Genomic DNA, 19,926 nt, shown 5'->3' with positions numbered 1-19,926 from the left:
TGCAAGTATAGGGGTGTCAATGGTTTTTTTTGAGTGGGGGGTGACAAGACAGATTTGAGGGAGAGAATCTGAGGAAAGATAACAGTTAACAATATTGGCTAAAATGGGAACCAGGAAGGGAAGTTGGATTGGCAGATTAGTTGGGATTTGCTCAAGAGAGCAAGAGGTGTGCCTCATGGACAAGATGAACTGAGAGGGTTTGAGGTAGATAGGAGAGAAACTAGAGAAGGAAACGAGCTCAAGATTAAGGCCTTGATCTTATTGGAAAAGTAATCTAAAGTAACCTCCCACTTGTTGGGGGTGAGAGTGGAGGAGACAAGGGAGAAGTGTCTAATAAGACAGTTTGCAGTTGGGATAAGACGCTCGGGTTTTTCTTGGCATTTCTGAATGATCCTGCGTTAGCATGGAAGGTGACAGCGGGGTTTGATAGTGTTTTGTGTGGTCCAGCCAGATCTGGATGGCTAAACCATGGTGGCACAGTGGTTAGTACTGCTGCCTCACAGTGCCAGGAAGCATAGTGGAAGACATGCCCCAGTCTACATCAACAGGGATGAAGTGGAAATGGTTGAGTGCTTCCAAGTTTTTAGGTGTCCAGATCACCAACAACCTGTTCTGGTCCCTCCAGGTCAATGCTATAGTTAAAAAAGCCCACCAACACTTCTACTTTCTCAGGAGGCTAAGGAAATTTGGCATGTCCTCTATGATTCACACCAACTTTCACAGATGCAACAAAGAAAGCATTTTTTCCTGGTTGTATCACAGCTTGGTATGGTTCCTGCTTTGTGCAAGACTGCAAAAAACTATAAAAAGTCGTGAGTGAAGCCCAGTCCATCACACAAACCAGTCTCCCATCCATTGACTCTGTCTACACTTCCCACTACCTCAGAAAAGCAGCCAGACATACTCTCTTCCACCTTCTTCCATCAGGAAAAAGATACAAAAGTCTGAAGACACATACCAATCAATTCAAGAACAGCTTCTTCCCTACTGTCATCAGACTTTTGAATGGACCTACCTTGTATTAAGTTGATCTTTCTCCACACCCTAACTATGACTGTAACACTACATTCTGCACTCTCTCCTTTCCTTCTCTATGTATGGTATGCTTTGTCTGTTTAGTGTGCAAGAAACAATATTTTTGACATGTGAGAATAATAAGTCAAATCAAATTTTTAATGTAGGAACATAATCAGGTGTGTGATAGTGTTCCCTTGTACAATTTGTCCCTTTCATCCCCCAGAAAGGATAGGGAGGGAGTAGAGGGATACCAACTGAATAAGGGCAGAAAGCTTTTTGTTTAGTTGAGTTAGGCATCATGATCACCATGGGCTTGGAAAGCTGAAGGGCCTGTTCCTGTGCTGTATTTTGCTTTGTTCTTCTTTGATCTTTTGAAACCTCAAGTTGAAGTGATTTCTAGGATTTAATGGTAAATCAAATCTCAAATCTACAGTGATCTGAATTAAGAAGCAAAAAGTGTATAATCATATTACTGGGGGTATTCTATAGACCTTCAAAATAGTGAGAGAGAGAGAGATTTTGAAAGGAAATTAGGTGGGAACTTGAAAGGAATAAACTTGCAGGGCTGGAGATAGGAGAAATAGGACTGACCGATTACTCCAGGGAGAGCCAGCATTGATCCGATAAGTCAAATAACCTCCTCCTGTGCCATAAGAGTACTTGGCTAATTGATTCTTTTCAGATTAAGAAACCCCTGATCACCAGAATTAGCAGTTTCTGTGCCACACCATTGCTACATGTAGATAAAGAGAGACATTCTGTGCGTTTTACACAGTTCGCTTTTACATCACAACGTTAGTTTCCTGTTATCATGATTGGGCACACAGACATAACCACAACGTTAGCAACAGAGCTAAAGGCTATTTTTTCTATTCTCTTTTAAAAGAAATACAGTTGATATTCATCTTGGACAGTAATTGAGGTCAATAGTAAAGAAATTCAGACAGAGCGCAAAATAGTCTATCAATCGCACATTTGTTGAAAACCACCCCCCCTTTGGACTAGGGTGAAATTTCAAAATATGTGTTCAGTCGTGCTTTTTCCCAATTCCAAATGTAATTGATACATACAGCTCCACGCAAATTCAATGACCACATATGAGAGGTGAACTTTTTCATCGCTCTTGTAATGCAGTGTGTGTCAGTGTACATGTAATGCAGTAAAGGTACTTACAGGAGAAATTTGGGTGCAAGTCATTTCCATTGCTACTGTCCCTTGAAAAAAACATCCCCCAAGCTTCCATGTGCTTTTTGAACTTCCACACGGTGTACATACTGGCTTGTCTGCATGAGTCAGCCTGAAAACCCATGTAAAAACTACAAATTTCCAGAGCTTGCATCACTAACGCATTTGGAGTAACATAGATTGAGACTTGGGAAATCAGCTGGTCAAGGCAGAAGTGAGAAGTTGCTGAGTTGAAACATAGGAACTTAGGAACAGGGGTAGGCCAGGAGTAGGCCCTTCAGCTCCTCGAGCCTGCTCTGCTATTTAAGCAGCATTGTGGCACAGTGGTTAGCACCGCTGCCTCACAGCACCAGGGACCCAATTCCAGCCTTGGGTGACTGTGTGGAGTTTGCACATTCTCCCTGTGTCTGCGGGGGTTTCCTCCAGTGCTCCGGTTTCCTCCCACAATCCAAAGATGTACAGGTTAGGTGAATTGGCCATGCTAAACTATCCCTTAGTGTCCAAAGATATGTATGTTAGATGCGTAGCCATGGTAAATGCATGGGCCTATGGGGATAGGGCAGAGGGGAGGGCCCATGTAAGATGCTCTTTTGAGACTCCTGCACCACAGAGTTCATGACCTGCACCATTGAGTTCATGTCCTGCACCATGGAGTTCATGCCCTCCACTAATACAGGGCTGAAGTCCTGCACTAATGTCTCCACTGTGGTCATCACCCTCACAGTGTTCACCTGGCTGCCTCAGTGTGTCAACACGATCTCCTTAGACAGAAAGCAATGGGACTCATCCAGTCAGTTTTTATGTCCCAGGAGTGAAGCTGACATTCTTCCCTGATTTTCCCAAATTTGCCTTTGGAGAGCCAGCAGCTGAGGCATGTCATCTGACTGGAGTTCAACAGAATCTTGGCTTCCAGAAGACCTCTGAGTGCCAGACTCCTTGGATGTCCCTGCTTTTGTCTGCTGTGGAATCAGACGGAATGAGGTGCTCACCAGTTTGTAACTTTGAGGCCTCTCTATGACTAAGGTATATATTTCACTGAAGTATATATTTCTGTGAGGTTGTGGAGGCTGTGCTGCCCTCTTCCATCTCCACATTGGAAAATTTGTGTGTGGTGGACTCTAATCCTTGGCTGGTAGATGCACTGGGCTGCTTCCCCTGATGTACCTGCAAGAGACAGGAGATGTTGGCAGGGGCACAAGAACAGATAAGATTCACATTAGGTGGGTGTGATGGATGATAGTTTGTGGGTGCGCACATGTTTTTTTTGGACCCTCCTCACCCTTGGCGCAGGATTGGCCCTCTTCATCCACAACTGGAGGGCACTTTTCTAAAAGGACAAAGGGATTTTTTAACTTGGGCACCCCTCTACCCATCTCAGATCTCTCCCACCTATTGTGAGCCAGCTACTCCTGCAAGAGAACAGATGGGGAGGGTGCAGGCAGGCTGCGGCTAGGCAGATGGTAAGGATGTCTGGTTGGTGAGAGAGCCAGGAGGTGATGAGGAGATACAGGAGAGATGAAGAAGTGTGTGGGAGAGTGAGTGGTGACGTCCAGGAGGTGCCAGTGAGAGAGCTCCTTGTGTATGTGTGATGGGTGGGTGAGTGGAAAGTGGTGAGAGTAATGACTTACCCTGGCTGGATGGAGAGCATCATTCACCCGCTTCTGGCACTGGATGCCCATCGTCCTCTGAAGGGAGTTGGCACTTCCCACTGCACCACCGCCTCTCATGCAGGGTTGGTGACCTTGCTGGAGGGTCTCTTCCCTGCCTGTGGGTATAAAATGTAGCGCCTCTCCTCAACGGCATTCAGCATTCTGGTCAGGGCACCCTCCGAGAATATTGGTGCAGACTTTTTGCAGCCATTCTCTTTGGTGGACTTGGAACAAGTGTTGGGGAGCACTGGGGGCATTTAAATGGCATCTCCCACTGATTGAAGCACTCAGCTAATGGTGGGTAGATGAATCAGAGTCCACCTGCCACGAAGGCGGTGTCAAATCCATTGAAAATCTTTTTCGAGTGTCAAAAAATATGGTAGGAAAAGCTGCCAATGCTATCTGCTGGTTACTCTCCGCTTTTCTCACCCGAGTTGACACTTAGACCAAAAAACAGAAAATTCCACCCAATGTCTTTGACTTTGTTAAGTGATTTTGTGTTTCAAGTCATTCAATTTATCAATTAATTGCTTTTACTGGCCTGTTGGCAGTGGGATGTTACTCATTAGGCAATGCAGTAAACTCCTGTTGTTCCCGACCCCACTCTGTGGTGAATTTGTTTACCCTTGCAAATGTAGTTGTGAATGTAATTGAGGTTCATGGCCCCGAAACATCACTGATGTGATTTAAAATGTTGAACTCTTACTTTGCCCATGTCATTCTCATAGAAAAGCGTGCACTGTACATGCTCTGGCAATGCACATACACAAGTTCACTGTTCATGATTTCGTACATTGAGACACATTGTGGGAATGCAACCCCTGTGAATGGCAGGGGTTTACTGTGATATATCTTTAGGGCAAAAGACACAAGAGATGTATTACAATGCAGTAAGAATGGAGGTGGTTAGATGATGCTAATGCCTTAACTATCTAAAGTACAACAGTGTAGAAATGCAAACTGATCACCTGTTTAGATTAGGGCTGGTTCCTTTACATACTGCAATCAAAGATTGTATCAACACATGATAACATTGTGACCTCTCACGAGGTAATCTGATAAAGCTTTCCTCAATCTTGCATAATTCTTTCAGTGCAGCTACCATTACTACAAATGCTGTAAGTCCCCTTTTAAAAATCAAAAGAAAAGCAAAAAAAGTACTAGAAATATTTTCATATTCGTACAACATGGGCTTTATTGAAAGGGCTTATGCCCTTTTTGAATTATTGAATGTTCAGTTAAACATTTAGTGATGTATAGTGTTTTTAATACAATGTAATGATTGCAAGCCACATCCTATATGTTACAAGTATTCAAATCAAAAGTCTAAAAAGGTTAATCAAGCTTCTGGGTAATCTGTATCCATACCTGAATTAAAGTGGTATAAAATAGCACTTTCGCAAACTGCAACAAAATGATTAATGACATGATACTATCAATCATATGACCAATGTTGAATAAATATATATATATATATATGTGTAGATAATATATTATGTACATTTTCTGTAATTGCTGCATTTACTTCCTGTAACACTTAGGCTGTCACTGATGAAATGCAAGGTTTCAGTTATGTAGCACTCCTGAAACTAAGGCAGAGGTTTGTTGATTGAGATACCATTCCAAACCCTTAGGCATAATCTTGACTGACATTTCAGTGTAACACTGAAGGGGTGCAGCATTGTTAGAGATGCCATATTTGGGTGAGACAATGAACTGAGGCTGCTTCTGCCATCTCAAGTGAATAGCAATTCCTATGGCACTATTTGAAATAGAGGACCTGGAGTTCTTTTCCAGTATTTCCCTGATGTCCTGATCATTATTTATTCCCCAATTAACATCACTAAAACAGATAATCTGCTCATCAGCTGTTTGTGGGATCTTGCTCTGCTCATATTGGCTACCATGTTTCCTGTAATAGAATAGTTACAACATTTCAAAACCACTTCATTGACTGTAAACTACTTCGGAATATCATACGATCATGAAAGACCCAATATAACGAACGTTTTCCTTCTCGAATCCCATTGTTAAACCAATATATTTTCCAGGTCACAACAAACCGTGAAAGAGAGATCTCCTAATGTCTCCACATCACTATATGTGGTGATTTGCGAATAGGATCAGCTATACTAGGAAAACCACAGATAACTTTTTTTAAAAATTCATTCATGGATGTGGGCTTCACTGGCTACTCCAGCATTCATTGCTCATCCCTAATTGACCTTGAGAAAGTGGTGGTGAGTTGCCTCCTTGAAGGTACATCCACAGTGCTGTAAGAGAAAGAGTTCCAGGATTTTGACCCAGCCATAGTGAAGGCACTGCAATATACTCCCAAGTCAGGGATGGTGAATAGCATGGAACGTGTAATAACTCCATGGAGGCAAAGGTCCCGTCACCTAGGTTTCTTTATTTACAAGAGAATACTATACAACAGAGCTCTCACTCGTGGTTGCTTCCTGCTTCAGCAGGCAGAGAGATTGACACACCTGCTTTAAATAGGGAATATGAGATTCTCCGACTGGACCATCAATTAGGACTCATCAGGGATATCTTTTGTGTTGAACCAAATAAACAAAATCAAACTGACAAGGACAATTCAAAAAGGGCATCTCCCTAAAAGATGGGGAGCCTTGCGGAAAGGAAACTTAAAACATCAAATTAAAATGTGATTAAAGGGGTCAATAAAACACCCCAGTCCCTGCGGTGTCCAGCAGGCATGGAAGGCATCAGCCTCTCGGACACCGCATGCTCCCTCTCCAGGGACACCCGGCCACGAGTATAGCCGTGGTAGAGGGGCAGACAGTCAGGTTGGACGACCTCTTCGGTCGCCCACTGCCTGGACCTGTGGATGGAATGTCTTGCCAGGTCCAGGAGCAGGTTAGGACTCCTCAGGGAGTTCATACTCGAGCAGGCCAACCTCATTAGCCTGACTGGAGTCATCACAGAAGGGAATTTCCAGATGGTGACGTTCCCAAGTCTCTGTTGCCCTTGTTCCTCTAGAGAGCAATAGCTATATGTTTGGAAAGTGCTGTCTAAGGAGCTTTGGTGAGTTCCTGCAGTGCATCTTGTAGTCCACACACTGCTGCTGTTGTCCGTCAGTGGTGGAAGAAGTGAATGTTTGTGGAAGAGGTGCCAATCAAGTGGGCTGCTTTATCGTGGATGGGTGTTGAGCTTCTTAAGTATTGTTGGGGCTGCACCCATCCAGGCAAGTGAAGAGTATTCCATTACACTCCTGACTTGTGCCTTGTAGATGGTGCGTAGGCTTTGGGGGGTCAGGAGGTGAGTTACTCACTGCAGGATTCATAGTCTCTGACCTGCTCTTGTAGCCACTGTGTTTTTATGGCTAGTCTGGTTAAGTTTCTTGTCAATTAATAAAAACTTTTGCATTTTGAAAATAAGTAAAAGAAATTTTGTGAGGAAACCGCATGCATAAGAGATTTTCAATGGCCTTTAATTGTTTAATACTGCAGTTTACAAGAAAGATTCTAATTTTAGCTGCGTATACCACATGTTATTAATTTCTTGCAAAGTAGAATTTTTGCCTAATTTCTAACTCCAAACAGAAACCAAGCTACCCCTCCTGCAACAGAATGCAAGATGGTCCATGTTGTTGACCAGTCACCAATGCTGCTCCTCAGTTGGCCCATTGGGAGATTACAATCTAGGACAGAAAGAAATACGGGAGAAGGAACTCAATTCCGTAATCCTTATTATATTTTTTATCCATGTTGACTCATGTGAGTAGGTTTAGCTTTAGCTAAAACATATAATTTTTCACCAAGCTTTAGCTAAGGTGAAAAATTATATGTTTCTTACAGCAATGATGTGAACATTTTGACTTTGAGGTTATTCAGAGGATGGTAACCAAAACGTGGCTAACCTAAATACTTTTAAATTAAAAGTATTGTTAACATGTTTATCCATAGTTGTTTAAAGAGGAGCATTTCAGCTCGTTGCCAGGTCTTTGCTTCGGCAATTCAATTCTAATCTTACTGCAATGTTTCTGCTTTTTATTTGTTGTCAGGATGTGGGTAATTCTGCCAGTATCGGTTATTGCCCAGCAGACGTGAGGGTTTGACTTATCTGGCCCACGAGTGAGCCAGATCACATCTAGGTCAGACTGGTCTGAAAGACATTGTTGAAATAGTTGGGTTTTTCCCAATCAAGCAGCAGCTTTTTAACCTCTTCTTTCAGCTGCTCCCATTTTACTTGGGGTCACCGCAATACTGGCTGATCACCCTTCGCCATCTCCTCCTGTCAGTCACCCATTCATTTGCCAATCCCACTGTGTTTAAGGTTCAAACCATGGCAACTTTCCATCTGGTCTTAGGTGTTCTGTTTCTCCTTTTTCCTGACAGTGCCAGCTCCATCACTCTTCCCACCACATTTCCTCTCTCTCAGCAGCAGAAGACCATCCCTGTTCAATCTCTTCTCAGTTTCTTTCTTTGATGTTCCTACAATCTTCGCTGTCCCACTGATGTACTGATTCTTGATTTTGACCTTTCTCATCACACCACACATCCATCTCAATATCTGCATCTCATTAATGTCCAGTCATCGTTCCTCTCTCCTTGATGTTCCCCAAGATTCTGCTCTTTATAACAAGACCGGTCTCACAACAGATTCCTTCTTTCAGATTCAGCGATCCTTTTCCATCACAAGTTTGCCCCAGGTTTTGGGCACAGATGTCAGAATGTGTGACCTGCCCAAACCAGTTCTAATGGAGGTGAGCAGCATGCAAACCTCATGCTCTCATCTCATCGATCTAATTGCAGCCAAGAGAATTCCTTGCTGCTGACTGCTTCGTTGCGCTCTTGACTGCTTGCATTGAACAAGTGCCAGAACAGTGTTGTGCTGAGAATACATGGTACAGTCTGTCTGCTCTGAATAAGGTTGCTGCAAGTTAAAACATGGAAAATGGAGGAGCAGGGCAGAGAGAGGGTTCCAGGGGTAGAAATGGGCAAGCAGAGAGATACTATTGTTCCATGTAGGGTCAACACTCCCAAAGACTACCCTCAGAAGAGCGTAGAAATACATGGTCAAGGAGGTCTATTCCCACAATCTGAATCTTAGCACCTAGCAGCAGTGCCACAAGGAGTCTAATAACCTCACATGGGTGGTCAAAGTCAGTGAATCCATCTTCACATGACATTTCCTACCACCAACCTCTCAGGCTGCTCAATGCACCACATCTTCAACATTTGTCCAGCAGCACCCCGGCACTCAGGACTTAACATTCAGAGCTAGATTCACCCCATCTCTTACGAGACAAAATAATACACTATAGAAGGGAAGATCGTGTAAAGGCCAGGGGACAGGGACAACTTAATCACCTAAGGAGATGGTTTAGAATCATGGGGTCAGCTGTGACAGGGCCTGTGGCATGCACGATCACTAAGAGTACAGAGGACGACCAAATGTTCTTGCCTTGTGGCCCTTCTAAACTCCCAGCTAATTCTCATCTTGCCAACTGGCATATTAAGAAAGTTTTTGATAGTGCAACCGTGAACCTCTTGTCCCCATCCTGCCTCACTTCTCTCAGGCCAACCTTCTCCTTCTGAGCTCTTGCTTTCAGACATCCAGCTCCAAGTTGGCACTGGGCATCGGGCAGAGCTTGCCCTCTCTTCAGTGTTTTCTCCATGTCTCTTTGGTTCTGCAGACTCAGAGGCACTGACCTATTGCCCCCATATATGTAGCAGCATTTGTATGGACAGGTTGGCTGGTCTTCTGCCCCCCCCTGTGAGGATTCAGCAAAACTGTGCAACAAGTTCAAAACACTCCAGAGTACCTTGCTCAAAGAGGAAGTCTTAAAAAGGGCCTTATCAGCAATTTGAACACATGGCTCATTAAACAATGCTAGAGTAGGTCCCATTTTGTAATTTGTTGTTTGAGGAGTAACAAATTAAAATGTTGCTGGGACCGACATGGTCCAAATTTTAAACTTTGGCATCATAGAATCACAGAATACTACAGTGCAGAAGAGGCTCTTTAGCCCATCAAATCTGCACCAATGCATGAAAGGCCTTGACCTGCCCACCTAATCCAAGACAAAACTACCCAAGTCTAACCAGCCCCTCTTTATAACTTAAATGTTCCATCCCAACCAACATCCTGGTGAATCTCTTATAGAGGCATCATGTCAGCCATTTGATTCACAGGCTTCTAGGACACTCTGTTGATGCCTGCACAGGCACCTGTCTCTTGATGCAGTCCTGTCCAAAAAGCTGAAAGAGAAATTTCTCACCCTTGATTTCTATCTATGTGGCAGAACAAGCAATGTATAAGATCACAATTTTTAGAAAAGATAAAACATCTATCATATCAACATAAATGTGTTTTAGAAAATGGTCTCAGACAGATATAGGCAAAAATAATTCTGCAGCATCTGTATCAAAGGAACAGTAAATACATAAATCTGGCCAGGTTTGTTATATTCATTGAGTCAACTAAATTTCTTTGTGCTATAATCAGAAATAATTTTCTTTTGGTGACTGGGCAATTTCTCCTTGAAGTTTTAATTAGTAGTAGTCAAATTAATTGGCCTAGATTTTGCAAAGAAATGGAAAGTTTAATGGGCTCCCTGTTATTAATGTGTAAACCGTCCAGCAACTTACGGCGAGGAGGAGATACCCCATGAATAGTGAATCACCGAAAGTTACTGTTAACCTCACTGAAAACAACACCTCACCCAATCTCCCTGTTAATTTCACGAAGGCTCTATTTAAAAATTAATTTCCAATTGAATTCGCCACATAGCATTAGGGCTGCTAATTAATAGTGTCAGAACCCTTGCGATGATGAGATTTATGTCCCTGCAATGTCCCTCAATCTTTTTGGCCCAGAATTTATTTTTATTCCATGGCACGTGCTCTTCGCTGGCAAGATCAGCATTTGTTGCCCATCCATAATTTATTTTGAGAAGGCGCAGCTAAGCTGCCTTCTTAAACCCCAAAGTCAATCTGTGGGCTGTCAGGAAGGAAGTTCCAGATGAAGGAATGGCAAAAGATTCTAAGTTAAGATGACGCGTGGCTTGGGTGGGGCGGGGGAGGGGGTGGGAATTGTCAGTGCTAACATCTCTTGCTCGTATCCATCTAGAGGTAGAGGTCATGGATTTGGAAGATGCCTTTGAAGGTGGCTTGGCAGATCTTACATTGCATCTGGAATATGTAGACACTGCTGTCACTGTGTGCTAATGGTGGGGGGAGTGAATTCAGTGGATGCAATGCCAATCGAGCAGACTGTTTTGTCCAGAATGGTGTTGAATTTCAAGTACTGTTGAGCTGCAGTCATTCAGGCAAGCGGAGAGAGTATTCTATCACACTCTTGACTTGTGCCTTGTAGATGGTGGACAGAATTTGGTAACTGCCAGAATATTGATGGTGAAGGATTCAGTGGAATATATGATGTTAAATATCAAGAGCAGATGGTTAGATTTAGATGGTCAGATTTAGATGGTCTTGCCTGGCACTTGTGTGGCATGAATTTTATTTGTCACTTATCAGCTGAAGCCGGAATGTTGTCCACATCAATCTGCATATGGACATAGACTGCTTCGGTACCTGAGGAATTACGAATGGAGCTGAACATTGTGCTTTCATCAATGACCTTATGATGGAAAGAAGATCATTGATGAAGCAGCTAAAGATAGTTGGGCTGAGGACATTCCCCTGAGGAACTCCTGCAGCAATGTCCTGTGACTGAGATGACTGGCATCTAACAACCACAACCATCTTCCATGTGCCTGGAATGGCTCCAACCAGTGGAAGATTTTCCCCAATTCCCACTGACTTCAATTTTTTCGGGGTTCCATGATACCACTTTCGGTCAAATGTGGCCTTGATGTCAAAGTTATTCATTTAATTACATTTTCACCAGCGGCCATTGTGGGATTTGAATCCAGAGTATTAGTCAGGGGCCTCTGGATTACTCATCCAATAACATTACCGCTACACTACTTTCCCCTTACTCATTTGAAAGGACTTTTAAATTAAACCTAAACACAATTTTTGATAATGTAATATTTACTGCCTTTGGTCATTACAATAGAGATCATGGTACAAACTAGGTGTGAGGTGATTTCTAACCCAGTGGTAGACTATTCTCATCATAGCAAACAATAGTGCATATGTTTCATTTTCGAGAAAATATGACCTGCATTTGTAAACTGATTTTCAGTAATTTATACCAATCAAAAGTATTCGAGGGAAACTCAATTATAATTCATTTCTTCACTTGCAGTTTAATGAGAATTGACTAGAAAATGATAATGATCTTTTAAAATGAACTTCGGTACAGCAAATAAAATATGCCAGCAGGATTTAAATAAAAAACCTGGCCATATCAAAAATTAATGAAGTATACCAAAATAAAAAGTTGAATTTAAGAAGTAACAAAAAGTATGAAGTTATGTAAAGGTGAATGATTGTAATGCGCAGCTCACTTGCCATGAGGTTCACCACAAATGAAAACAGAGAAACCACACAGAACACCTTTCTCCACTTCCTTGTCTAATAACAAAATTCATATTATTGACAATACTCTCTAATGGAAGTGAGAGGATGTGGTAAACTTTAGAAATAGAATCACAGAAAGGTGCGTTCAGCTCACCATGCCTGTACTGGTGATCCACTCTTCTGTAATCTTAACCCAACTCTATCAATGGAGGAGACTCAGTTCTTGCCTCGTCCAACAGGTACAAGGTACTTGCTTCCTGTGTGGATGAGGAAAATGATTATAGGGAGGAGGAACTAACTGACGACTGCACCGTGGTACAGGAGGTCATTAAAAAGGGGGGAGCAAAAAGAAGAGTGGTAGTGGTAGGCAATTCCACAATTCAGAAGACAAATAGCATTCTTTGTAAGCAGGGTAAAGAGTCTCACATGGTATGTTGCCTACCCGGTGTCAGGGTACGGGCATCTCTAATCGGCTTGAAAGGAAATTGGTGTGGGAAGGGGAAGATCCCATTGTTGTAGTCCATGTTGGGATAAACAACACTGGCACGAGTAGGCAGGATGGTCTATTCGGGGAATATCAGGAACTAGGAACCAAATTAAAGAACAGGTCCTCAAGGGTTATAATCTCTGGATTATTATCCGAGCCACGTGCGAATTGGCAAAGAGAGAAGATGATTAGGGAGGTAAACATGTGGCTAAAGGAGTGAGAAAAAGGGGTTCCATTTAGAAAACCATAGAACCATAGAAAATTACAGCTCAGAAACAGGCCTTTTGGCCCTTCTTGTCTGTGCCGAACCATTTTTTGCCTAGTCCCACTGACCTGCACTTGGACCATATCCCTCCACACCCCTCACATCCATGAACCCATCCAAGTTTTTCTTAAATGTTACCACTTTATCTGGCAGCTCATTCCACACTCCCACCACTCTCTGCGTGAAGAAGCCCCCCCTAATATTCCCTCTAAACTTTTCTCCTTTCACCCTTAACCCATGCCCCCTGGTTTTTTTCTCCCCTAGCCTCAGCGGAAAAAGCCTGCTTGCATTCACTCTATCTATAACCATCAAAATCTTATACACCTCTATCAAATCTCCCCTCAATCTTCTACCCTCCAGGGAATAAAGTCCCAACCTATTCAATCTCTCTCTGTAACTCAGCTTCTCAAGTCCCGGCAACATCCTTGTGAACCTTCTCTGCACTCTTTCAACCTTATTTACATCCTTCCTGTAACTAGGTGACCAAAACTGTACACAATACTCCAAATTCGGCCTCACCAATGCCTTATATATTACCATAACACTCCAGCCTTTATACTCGATACTCCGATTTATAAAGGCCAATGTACCAAAGGCACTCTTTACGGCCCTATCCACCTGTGACGTCACTTTTAGGGAATTCTGTACCTGTATTTCCAGATCCCTCTGTTCAACTGCACTCTTCAGAGTCCTACCATTTACCCTGTACGTTCTTCTTTGGTTTGTCCTTCCAATGTGCAATATCTCACACTTGTCTGCGTTAAATTCCATTTGCCATTTTTCAGCCCATTTTTCTAGTTGGTCCAAATCCCTCTGCAAGCTTTGAAAACCTTCCTCACTGTCCACTACACCTCCAATCTTTGTATCATCAGCAAACTTGCTGATCCAATTTACCACATTATCATCCAGATCATTGATATAGATGACAAACAACAATGGACCCAACACCGATCCCTGCGGCACACCACTAATCACAGGCCTCCACTCAGAGAAGCAATCCTCCACAACCACTCTCTGGCTTCTTCCATTGAGCCAGTGTCTAATCCAATTTACTACCTCCCCATGTATACCTAGCGACTGAACCTTCCTAACTAACCTCCCATGAGGGACCTTGTCAAAGGACTTGCTGAAATCCAGGTAGACAACATCCACCGCCTTCCCTTCATCCACCTTCATAGGGCACTGGCATCATATTGGAACAGGAGAGAACTTTACTGATGGGACAGGCTCCACCTGAACTGTTCTGGGACCAGGACCCTAGTGGAAAGGCTAAATAGGGAAATCACAAGGACTTTGAACTAGTTAATGGGGGACAGGGCTCAGTAGAAGTTGGTAAAGTATCCAGAACTAGTCTTAGAGTAGAGAGTATGGAAATTGGAAGGAATAAAACTTCAGACACAGCAGATAAAAGGACAACTATGGGAAGCGAAACAGTCAACACAGCATTGAGGGTGCTGTACCTAAATGCATGCGGTATACGGAACAAGGTAAATGAGCTGGAAGCACACATTGTAATTGGAGGGTACGATGTTGTGGGCATCACAGAGACGTGGCTGCAAGGGGATCAGAGGTGGGATCTGAATATCCAAGGATATGGTGTCCTATCAAAAGGATAGGCAGATGGTAGGAGGAGGTGAGGTTGCCTTGTTGGCAAGAAATAAAATTAAATCATTCGCAGGAAGTGATATAGGGTCATACGGCATAGAATCTGTGAGGGTAGAGTTGAGGAATCACAAGGGAAAAAGACCCTGATGGGAGTTATGTACAGGCCCCCTAGAAGTAGTCAGGATGTCGGACAGAAAATAAATCAGGAGATAGAAAAGACATGTAAGAAAGGCAGTACTTGGAAATGGATAGTTTAAGTAGGGCTGAGTCAGCACGATTTTGTCAAAGGGAGGTCATGTCTGACAAATCTGTTAGAATTCATTGAGGAAGTAACAAAGAAATTAAACAAAGGAGAGCCAGTTGACATGATTTATTTGGATTTCCAGAAAGTCTTTGACAAGGTGCCTTACAGGAGGCTGCTAAATAAGCTAACAGCCAATGATGTTAGATGCAAGGACTGGCATGGATAGAAGATTGGCTGACAGGCAGAAGACAGAGAGTGGGGAGTCCTTTTCAGGATGGCAACCGGCGACTAGTGGTGTTCAGTAGGGGTCAGTGTTAGGACCACAACTTTTCTCAACACATATTAATGATCTAGGGCGGCACGGTAGCACAGTGGTTAGCACTGCTGCTTCACAGCTCCAGGGTCCCGGGTTCGATTCCCGGCTCGGGTCACTGTCTGTGTGGAGTTTGCACATTCTCCTCGTGTCTGCGTGGGTTTCCTCCGGGTGCTCCGGTTTCCTCCCACAGTCCAAAGATGTGCGGGTTAGGTTGATTGGCCAGGTTAAAAAATTGCCCCTTAGAGTCCTGGGATGTGTAGGTTAGAGGGATTAGTGGGTAAAATATGTGGGGGTAGGGCCTGGGTGGGATTGTGGTCGGTGCAGGCTCGATGGGCCGAATGGCCTCCTTCTGCACTGTAGGGTTTCTATGATCTGGAAGATGGAACTGAGGGCACGGTTGCTAAATTTGTGGATGATATAAAGATATGTAGAGGGACAGGTAGTGTTAAGGAAGTGCAGAGGCTGCAGAATGACGGACAGGCCATGAGAGTGGGCATAAAAGTGGCAGACGGAATACAATGTGGGACAGTGTGAGGTTATGCACTTTAGTAGGAAGAATAGAGGCACAGACTATTTTCTAAATGGGGAAAGGCATCTGAAACCTGAAGCACAGAGGGACTTGGGAGTCCTAGTTCAGGACTCTCAAAGTTAACATGCATGTTCAGTTGGCAGTTAGGAAGGCAAATTCAATGTTAGCATTCATTTCTAGAGGGCAGGGATGTACTGCTAAGGCTGTATAAGGCTCTGGTCTGATCCCATTTGGAATAGTGTGTTCAATTTTGGGCCCCATAACTAAAGGAGGATGTGCCGGCCTTGGAGGCTAATTAGAGGTTCACAAGAATGATCCCAGGAATTAAGGGTTTGTCATATGAGGAGCAGTTGAGGAGTCTGGGTCTATACTCCATGGAGTTTAGAAAGATGAAGGGGGGGTCTATTGAAACTTACAGAATACTGAAAGGCCTCGGTAGAGTGGATGTGGAGAGGATGTTTCTACTAGTAGGAGAGACTAGAAGGGCACAACCTCAGAGTGAAGGGACGCTCCATTAAAACTGAGATGAGGAGGAATTTCTTCAGCCAGAGGGTGGTGAATCTATGGAACTCATTGCCACAGAGGGCAGTGGAAGCCATGTCTCTGCCTTTAAGACAGAGATAGGTTCTTGATCAATATGGGGATCAAGGGTTACAGGGAGAAGGCAGGAGAATGGGAATGAGAATATCAGCCATGATTGAATGGCGGAACAGACTCGATGGGCTGAATGGCCCAAGTCTGCTCCTATATCTTATGGTCTATGGTTGAATATATTTTGACTTGCAGGTTTTGCGTCTCCAATTTGTGCAGCAAGTATTATGCACAGCCACATGATGTGACATTAGCTGTATTTCAAGGGATGATACATAAAATAAATTGGAGGCATTTAGGTGGATGATGGACATAGAAGGGCAGCAACCAGATTCAATAATGCATCACAGAGATTACCGCTGTTTACAGTCAATATTACAAAATATCAATGGGTAATACACAAGTGAAAAACTATATTTTACGTAGCTGAATCTGACTTACCTATGATACTGTGAGATTCACTCTTACAGATGACCCAACTTTGGTCTTTGATCAATTCTGTGGTCTCCTTTTTCCAACAACCTTGGAGAAGACTCTTGACAAGATATTCAGCAAGGGAATGAGAAGTTAAGAATCCTCTCCTGCCTATCTTTTGTTATATGTGTGAGTAATGCAATCAGATAGGATGTCAAATTGTGAGGTCTGTAGTTAAGGCTGGTACTGATCTTTTCAAGCGAATGTCACACTGTCATTAGCCATAGCACCCACTCTTTAGAAATATGCACAACTGCATGCTTAATACTTTTCCTTTTCCCTATATGGTCTACTTTTAAGAAAGATTCTAAATTATACAAAGCGCCATGAAACATTCACACTTCAGAACTTAAGGAACTTAACTCAGAGTGCTACTGAACAGGAAGGTGCTTTTCTTAATCATCAGATGCCTCAAAGTATTTGACAGCAATGAAGTTTTTTATTAAGGTGTAGTCACTGTTGGAATGTAGGAAACTTAGCAATTAATCTATGCACTGGGTGGGAATGGTAGGAATGCAGTATGCATTAGTGAGGTGGCAATCTCCACAAAACGTGTTGACATGCCCAGACGTGAGGAGCTAAACACTTACTTTTGATGGTGTGCTATTCTATGATGCTATCAATGAATGGGTTTGCACTTGGACGAGTTTGACTTCAGCAAGTACAGAGTTTGGATTTTGGTCAGATGTTGGGGATTGTTAAAATCCCAGTTGATGTTCATACTGGATGGGAAAATTCCAGAATGAAACCCTGGCTCATAGATCGTAACTTTTACTTTTTTTAATAAAACATGGAGGAACCGAGTCACAGGGCCACTAATTAGAAAGAAACATTTATTAACCATGAAAAGTTTGATTATGATACAATACTCCCTTGATCCCCCCATAGCTTCACAAATGTGTGTAGTTTTCAAACTTAGCAGCCCACTCTGAAACCAAATGGCTGATGCCACTCAACTGATCTTCCATGAATTTCTCTCACGATCTCCGCAAATGAAACACCACTCTCAAAAACACACGCTTTAAAATCTTGTTTCAAATGATACTTTCCATCAGCTGTTTGCATTAAAATTGCACTCCAACTATCATGTCCATCAAAGCTTCTGCTCCACTTTTTAACAAGGACAAAGCTTCTGCTTCACCTTTTAACAAGGAATCCAGCACCTTGGTTTTCCACCTCACCTTTCAGGTTTCCTTTGTATTAAATGCTTTTACGCAAACACAGGCATACAGTCCCCAACAAAATAATATTGTTTCAGACACCGGAAATAGGGACATCAAACCATATGATTGCTTCAGATATGTGGCTTGTCTAGCCAAACTCATCAGCTCTCCTCTTCCCAGGTCTGACTTTGACTTTCATAATGTGGAGATGCCGGCGTTGGACTGGGGTAAACACAGTAAGAGTTTTAACAACACCAGGTTAAAGTCCAACAGGTTTATTTGGTCTAATGGCATTTGCTACCAAATAAACCTGTTGGACTTTAACTTGGTGTTGTTAAAACTCTTATTGACTTTCATAAGCAGTATCCTGTTCCCAAAGACAGTTCCTCTTAGAACCTTTTTACTTCAATATTCCTGGAGCTTCTTTTCCATCCCCTGGCTTCTAGAACTAACTGCCCTTTGGTTCCCCTGGAACTTGTTTTCTTGCACCTTACTCCATTGTATGGCTTCTCTGCTTCTAGCAGAGCTGTGAGAGTTACTTTCTCCTTAATTCCCAGCTCCAAATGCTATAAATCCAACCAAAATCAACTCAAGGAGCTTATGAACCCTAAAGATGCCTCCGGTTACTAAACAATGACTTCATCCTTTTCCCAGCTTGTTTGCATTTTCATATCATAACCTTCTCTTAGCACAATAGAAGCATAGTTTGAACCAAAACCAAAAAAAAACCCAGATGTAAACCTCTTTGTCTAACATAAATCTAACTAAAGGTTTCCCCTTCCTCACATAGCAACACTAAAATAAACCCACTTAAAACTGTACCTGATTTCTAATATTTAGCAATACAAATATAGATCACTTAAAACTACCTCTGTTTTGCTGACAAGGTCAAATTTTACACAAGATTAGCCATTACATAAGTATATACGATTGTTTTAAATGCGATAGATCTTTTAAATGCAACATTTTCAATTCAATGCATGATGCAAGTGCCTTGGATTTTATGAAGTTAAATCAGGAAATAACTATTTATGTCTAAACACAAGCTTCATTGGTTGCATGAGTTAACAACACTGTTATGCAAACTTGGAATTGTTGAATTTGATAGCTATTTACAGTGTAAAGAAACATGATTTATGTCTTTCTAGCACCAACCAAATCCACTGGCTCCTCCAAGCTACCTGCATACATTACCATTGGTGTGGTTCTGGCAATGCTAGCCATTGGAATCATTTTTATATTGCTACGCTATGTTCATGTAAGTAACAAAAAAATTCCTGTCTTTAAACATAATTATACATTTGATATTTTGGACTATATTAAGTAATTTAATAAGCATAAAAATGTTTTCTTTAGTTTGTTGCCTCAAAGAGTTTTTACATTTGTCTAATTAATATGTAATTGTTGAACTGAATTATGGTTATTCAAACATTTTCTTAAATATTCAATTCTTCTGGTTTATTAGAAATCTCACTATTTAAAAAGAACCCTTCAAATTAAACCACTATTTGGAGACTGAAAAGCCTAGATTAGGTATGCATCCCATTCAAGATAACAAACTTTATTAAACAACAACAGCCATTTATGTAGCATCTTTAATGTAATGAAATGTTCCAAGGAGCATTATAAAACCATGGCAAGCCACATCAGGAGATATTAGATGAGATGACCAAAAGCTTGATCAAAGAGGTGGGTATTAAGGAGTGCCTTAAAGGAGGGAAGCATGGTAGAGAGGGAGGGAATTCCAGAACCTGGGGTCTAAGCATCTGAAAGCACAGCCACCAATGGTGGAACACTTTATTACTGGAAATGCAAAAGAGGCTAGAATTAGAGGAGGGACCTTGTGGGGCTGGAAGGGATTACAGAGATAAAACATAGAAACATAAAAAATAGGAGCAGAAGTAGGCCATTTGGCCCATCGAGCCTGCTCCACCATTCATTATGA

The 19,926-nt window shown here is 42.4% G+C and overlaps 1 protein-coding gene across 1 annotated transcript in view; it reads left to right on the top strand.

The window, feature by feature from the left end:
• Positions 1-19,926, top strand: part of LOC144506155 (T-cell immunoreceptor with Ig and ITIM domains-like) — a 38,427-nt gene that overhangs the window by 14,552 nt on the left and 3,949 nt on the right. Inside the window, exon 3 of the mRNA XM_078231995.1 lies at positions 19,130-19,239. Coding sequence (XP_078088121.1) covers positions 19,130-19,239 — 110 coding nt within the window. The remainder of the gene's footprint in view (positions 1-19,129; positions 19,240-19,926) is intronic.

The sequence above is a fragment of the Mustelus asterias genome, chromosome 17, assembly GCF_964213995.1.
Source record: "Mustelus asterias chromosome 17, sMusAst1.hap1.1, whole genome shotgun sequence".
NCBI classification, from domain to species: domain Eukaryota; kingdom Metazoa; phylum Chordata; class Chondrichthyes; order Carcharhiniformes; family Triakidae; genus Mustelus; species Mustelus asterias.
Note: the sequence above shows the minus strand (reverse complement) of the source record. Positions and strands in the feature narration are given on the sequence as shown.